The sequence below is a fragment of the Morone saxatilis genome, unplaced genomic scaffold (assembly GCF_004916995.1).
Source record: "Morone saxatilis isolate NCDOM2014 unplaced genomic scaffold, NCSU_SB_2.0 Contig2, whole genome shotgun sequence".
Taxonomy (NCBI): Eukaryota; Metazoa; Chordata; class Actinopteri; family Moronidae; genus Morone; species Morone saxatilis.
In genome coordinates, this window is record NW_023339762.1 from 21,496,505 (window position 1) to 21,503,269 (window position 6,765).

A 6,765-nucleotide genomic window follows, 5' to 3' on the forward strand; every position below is an offset into this window, starting at 1 on the left:
CCTCCGCTTCAAAATATGACACTGTATCCCTCTAGTGTAATTTCTGGATGTGCCTGTCATCGATGTCAAGTGATGTAGTATATAAATAGCGAGTCATACATAGCCTGTATGTGGATGTGGTGGGGTGGATGGATGGATGGCTCAAACAAACATAGAACTTTAAGTCAGGAAACCATTGTTGATGTCCTGTGTGAAACAAAAGTAAACAATTTCTTTAAAGTAATGTACCTTAGTTAACCCACCTAAAGTATGTCAGGTACATAATGGAACCTATGAACATTTCCTAAACCTAAGAAAGTAGTTTTTGTACCTAACCAAACTACGACCTTTTCACAACTTTATCTATGCAAGTTTTATTTTGAAAGTCTAACTGGATTTGCAAGTGTATTATTGCTAACTTGACTGAAAGTTGAACACATTACATATTAATTATCGACAACATCACCACACAGCCCTGCGCATCCAGAAATAATGTGAGAGAGGCACCTACAGCATCATATTTTAAAGCAGAGGGCCATTGACCAAGCGACCATATTTGACAAGCTGGGAGTAAGAACGTGTTGTTCTGACCCTCAATTCTCTAGCATGCTTGTCCTAAATGGCTGTCTCTGCGGACCTAATCAGCTCAGGTCTTAATTCAAAAACTTGATTATTCACCCCCGATTTATCAAAGCCAACAGGGAAATGAAAATGGAAACCATGATTCGAAACAAGGCAGCAGCTTCCAGCACAGCGCTACTCAGCTCTGATGCTCAGTGAGCCATGGACCAAAGTTCTCATTCTGTGTCTTCCTCCAGCGGTCCCTCCACATTAGATCATTAATCACAGAGCGGCATGGAAAGTAAAGAGTGCAGAACCGGGATGGAGGCCTGGGGTCAGTCGATGGTGGCCTCTCCAGACCATAAGTCCCTGGCTGGTGTCATTATTCTGACATTGTTGTGAAGGTGAGAGCTTTTGATGCTATTGATTTGGGAGGAGGGCGAAGGAGAGATCGATGCACTTGCTGATTCACTGGCGTAGCAAACTCCGGTCAGCTGTACAGCCTGCTTTTGTCCGCTTGTGTGTTAATGAAAGTATGTAAGTGTACAGTATGTGACAATACCAGTCTGCATGTGTCTCCCTGGTGCAGTTAATAAATTACATATATGCGACACTTAATCAACACAGTGCTTACCTTTTTCCCAGAGGGAGAATGCAAACACTCATAAACATCAGCTTTATACTTACAAAGATACCAGAACTTGCAAGAATAACTTATAGTCTCATAGTCAATGCAACTACATAGGATTAACCTAATATGAAATGTAATCCATATGTTCACACACACAATCATGCACATTCACTGGCAACTGTAGCTGTAATCTTCTCTGTATTCCCCCCGTGAAGCTCTGATCTTTTGTGCTCTCAGTCAAAGCCCTATGTTTGAAGCTATTTTCAAAGACAGCCTACCTGCTCAGCCCAGCCAGATCCAGACGAAAACCCCAGTGTTCCCCCTGTGCTGAGAGGGTTTCTTCTGCGGTGTTGTCACAGACAGGCGAAAGGTGGGGGAGTATCAGGAAATCACCTCATCACAGGACATTAGAAGGAGGGAAAGAGGGGTTGATTTTAGATCATGGAGAGGTAGAGGTTAATTAGATATTACAACATATTACAACAAGGAATCATGTTAGAGAATATTAACACTCTTCTGGCCTGATATTTCTCAGGTGGCTTGGTGAGAAATATCATTTCCGTATTTTCTTTTTTTAAGCCTCTCCTAGACACAACTTGCTTGCTATTGGTTCACTATAGGTGACTAAACATGACAACAAAATGATGATAATTTATCCACAAAAAGACAAATAATCAATAATGTGGGCCACTTTAATGTGTTGCTTGCACATTTTGTGATTTTAAGCTTGTAAGTTGAATGTATTTTGCCATGACCATACGATTTGTGTGCATGTGGTAGAAAAGAAGCTTATGTCTTATGTCATTTTGTATTATGTACTGAACTTCCTTGTGAGAGTTCATTTCAATCCGTACACAAAGTGGTTGTAAAATCATAATGTGCTGTCTTCCTGTGCACATTTCCCTCTTGCTAATGCGCCCTCTGCTCACAAAAACAGAGGCATTGGAGGAAGATGGATAGCGAGACAAATAATCCAGTTAACTTTTCACGTGTTTGCAGGCAGATATTTTCTCTTTAATGTGTTTATCATGACTTATGAGCTCTTCTATAGCAGCCATTAACATATGATTACCATCACAGGGCTAATGGCTTTGTCTGTGGTTCCCCCTCCTGCTCAACTGCCTTTCCTAAATCTAAATCTTTTATCTTCCTCTTTTTAGCATTTGCTTCCTTCCTATCTCTGTCCTCTATGCTCTCCATCATTCTGTCTTTGTCTCCCTCTCTCTTTCTCTCTCTTTCGCCTCCTCTCCTCTGTGTTTCTCCACTCTCGGCCCCCGCGGTCCCTTAACTCCCAAGCCTGTGCCTCACTCCCACACACTGCTCTCCATTATTGCTTAATTATCTGTGGTCTGTCATTTGAATAATGTGCTATCCCTGATTCTTGATCATTTTCACTTTTTCCCTTCATCTTTCACGTTCTTTTCTATTTACTTCTTCTTCCTTTCTCCTTTTCTGTCTCCCACTGTTGCTTCCCCTCCTCCATCTCGTTCTTGCCTTCTTGACGTTTCTGTGGCATCAGAAGACTTGTTTCTGCTTTCCTAAGTTTCACCGCCTCCTCAAAGCCCATTGACTCTCCCCTTCTGCTGGTTTATATAGAAAATCAAACTGTGTGAGAGACAGTGGGAGAGTGAGCCAGAAGCCCACATAAGTCTGGTGCATGTCACCCAGCCAGTTTTATGCAGGACATTTCTTCTCTCGATAGACGTGCTTCTTATAGTAACTGCACAATTTCTGTCTGAGGTACATTATAGTAACACTTATTAACTTAATTCCACTATCTTCATCTCTGCCAGGACAAGAGTGGCAAGAAATAAAAGCCTTCACATTATTCCATTTTGATGTTTCTGTAAATTCTGTGTGCCAGCCCGTTAGAGAGCTCAATGCTGTAGTTTACAAAGTTACAAATCATCTTCTGTTGTCTCCAAATCCCAGCAGCATCATGGGGCCATCGGGAAAATCAATAATAGCGAGACAACATTTGTTTGTGTATGGGTGTGCGTTTGTTTCAGTTTGTAAGTGATCTATCTGATGCAAACATCTTTCTAATGTGTGTGCAGCTTTGTGGTCCCTGGCAGAAAATGGATTGGTGCTGTCGTCATGGCTTGGCTGTATCGAATAGACACAAACACTCCACTTTGTTCCACTGTAACTGTACACTCATTGGGGTATCCCTGCTTGTTTTTCTGCATTGTTTGTGGCTGATCGTTTAACTAAGGACACCTGGGGACATAAACTGTGGCAAAGCAGGGGAGATGCTTTTGTGGTTCTGTAGCAAATCACAGGATTTATAATGTGTGGGTTTTCATTTCAGCACTAATGTCAGTGTGTGTGAATCCCAATGGAACTGACTGGTATCAAACACTTAAATCTCTCCTCATGCATCAGTGTGTTTGTTGTATGAAGTAAAGGGTAATGTTTTCTGCTAGGTTGTTGAAATGTGCTATGCTTATTTACCCTCCTGCAGTTTGGTGTGCTTCATTCTTATCATTTTTGAGCCCTGGTCGATAATGTGTCCCAATCAACAACTGACCTTTGGCTTTGTAATGCTCCTGTGTCTTACTGCTACCTTTTATTGTCTGAGCTAACTCAACACAACTGCATCACAGCAGTTTAGTACATTATAGGAATCAATAACACAAATGGCCCACTCACTTACTGCCTTTATGACTCAAATAAACCCCAGAGGGCAGTTTATTTAAGGAACAATCTACACTTCAGAAGTCATTATCAGCATTCTGTACATGAGGTCACAAGCAATTTTATCAGTCTGGTCAATGCACAAAAAACACTTTTTTCTTCACACATAACTTTAATTCGACACAATGTGCTCACTAGAAACACATTATGCACTGTACATTCAGTACAGCTTGTGTATCAGTTGCTTTCTCTGTGTCTTCTGAACATGATGTGTCCCGCTATTAATCTCTACTGCAAGAAGAAGTGACCCATTTGTCCTAATAAAGTGTGTTTTTTCTGTTTATTTTTGCAGGGTTGGTCAAGCTCGGAGTCCACTGTGTAACATGCCAGAAAGTCGCCATAAAGATTGTCAACCGTGAGAAGCTCAGTGAGTCAGTACTAATGAAGGTACGTTTACAGCTTCCAGTCCTTTCACTGACTTCACTGAAGATTTCCGCTAACCCTTTTTTCCCTCTTCTGAAGACAATTTCTGTTGGGTTTTTTTTACTTTTTTTACTAGGGAAAAAGTCATTTTCAAAGGGGCCTTTATGTTGTAACTAGTTGACCTGGGTATCTATATGTGAGAAATTATTTGTCTAGTCTTCAATAACCACATTGTCCCTGTCTGACTGGGGATCTCTGTTAAACATCGTTTCTCTCGCTCTCCCCAAAATCTGAATATGCAGCAGCCAGGTCGACCAAAGCAACACTAAGTTAGTAGTTGGTAACTAGTTGGACTGTGACTGAGTAGTGATGTCCCTGAAAGAGCCACCTCTTTGACACATAGAATATGGGCTGACTGCCAGCTAGCATTTCAAAAATCCAAATTATTAAGAGAGGAATGCTTCAGTACATTTTAAAATTCTACATAAATCAATGGCTGATCTCGCAAAAATGTTTGAATATGAGTGAGTTATATCATAATAAGCCTTTAGAAAGCGTGGAATCGCTGGCTGAGTTAGTGACAGTGGGGCTTTGAAGCGGCTGATTTTCATCCTTTTCAAATGTTGAACTGAAGGAGTCAGCTGTTTGGCTCCCCTGCCAGGAGTCAGAGCCTCCAAGAGATGTTGGGGTAACACAACAATAAAGCAGGTTTCTGCAACTATAATTACTATACCCTCACTCCAAAACACTTCAAAATCTTCTGGGTGAAACATTCCTATTTATAATTTTGCGGTTATCTGCACAGCCTGTTTTGGATACAGTAGGGATGTTTTTTCTTATTATGTCCCTGGGCTCCTGCTGGGCAGCTCCATTCAGTGCCTGCTCAATATTGGCATACTGCAAAATTGGCCCTTGTGTTAATGGAATAGTTGTAAAGAAAGCAAAGAGAGCAGGAAGATAAAGGACAACAAGATGGCACAACCTGAAAATTGTCTTTCACAGGACACACGCTGAGAGGAGCTCCTACTGTAATTGTTTGCTTATGAGCTGGAAAGCAGGATGTGTGTGGGTTTGCTCACAGCACAGGTTATCTGCAAATGGAAAATCCCTCTGTTTTGCATCACTTCTGCAGCAGCATCATCATTAGACTTTAGATGAAATGCTTTTCGTGATCGGATATTGCTTTTTGATAAACAGTCGGTATTAATCAGCCTCTTGCTGTGTCAGTGTCTCCCTGACTTTTTTTCAGTCATTGCTGTCTTGGTCTGGAAGTCGCTCTCTTTCTATCTCTTATTCGGCTACACATGCAGTCTAATATTTTCATGAGGGAAAGACAGGTCATTTCTGTCGCCTCAGCACTGACAGAAGTATTATTAGTTGTAGCAGAAGTAGCTGCTGGAACTATAACAAGTGACAGCAGAGGGGAAGGTAGCAGCATAATGTCCCAACCCAGGTGTTTCACATTGGGCTGTCCTGCTGAGGAAAATGATAGTAACAGATGCCAAACACTGACAGGTTTCCAACAGGACCAAGGCTTTTGCTGAAGCTGCAGTTCAGAGCCAATTACTGAACTCAGCCATTGTCACACTTCTCTCAACTGCTGGCCCCTGGCGTGTGTGTGTTTGTGTGTGTGTGCCAGCAGGTGTGTGTTCATGTATGTGGCAGTAGGGATTGAATTATATGGAAGCCAGGGGCAACTGAGTCCTTTTCGAAGACACAATTTTGATTTTTTTCTTGTAAGTTTGGGAGTGGATGACAGAAAATCATAATCAATCCCCATTTTTTCATGTGTTCAAGTCCTTCGAACTGAATGCAGCAGTTAGATTTCTTTTAATTTAGTGAATCAGGTGATTTCAGTTTTGGATTACGTGCACAATTCACTGTATGTTTGTCTGCCTGTCTGTGCTTGTTTTAGGTTTTGTTGGTGTACATTGTTGTATTGTATGCTTGTATGTGTGTGTTTTTACTGTTTGTCATCCCCATGTAACACAGAAAAAAATCTGTATTTCAAATGGTCAGAGATTTAAAAATCTCATTGATATACTGTAAACATGCAGTATTGTTTTTGTTTAATCATTTCTTGGTGGTTATGTACAGGGAGTGCATTGATTTCTTTATTGTCTTCTGATATAAAGCAGCTCTGGGGCCTCGATTATAATTCAAAGCCTCTGTGCCAATTTACTTTGAGTAAATTATTAGGCATGACCCATTAGACCACACTGTTGGTGAGGTCATGTGTAAAGTTCCATCTAGTGTCAGGACACACTTGGCACAACATTGGTCTTTGGCTGGACAGGTGTTTCCTGACTCAAATCCAGCCACTTTGCCATTTTCCCATTGTGTTGCACTTCACAATCTGATGTGTCTGTTCTCCGGCCTGCCTGTGTGGCTGTCAGACTGTCAGAGTGATTGGGCTGCACTCTACTGCAAGGCTCAGACTGTGAAATGTCACCTTTTAATATGCTAATGTCTTGGGTCCCCATGGTGCCATTAGGGCAGAATCTGACTCTCCTGGACAGGTGTGTGTGTGTGTG

General features: G+C 41.5%; 1 protein-coding gene across 1 annotated transcript in view; it reads left to right on the plus strand.

Moving 5' to 3' along the window:
* The window catches only part of brsk2a (BR serine/threonine kinase 2a), a 154,616-nt gene that overhangs the window by 84,367 nt on the left and 63,484 nt on the right, over nt 1-6,765 (plus strand). Inside the window, exon 2 of the mRNA XM_035664339.1 lies at nt 4,161-4,255. Within this exon, the coding sequence (XP_035520232.1) occupies nt 4,161-4,255 (95 nt within the window). The remainder of the gene's footprint in view (nt 1-4,160; nt 4,256-6,765) is intronic.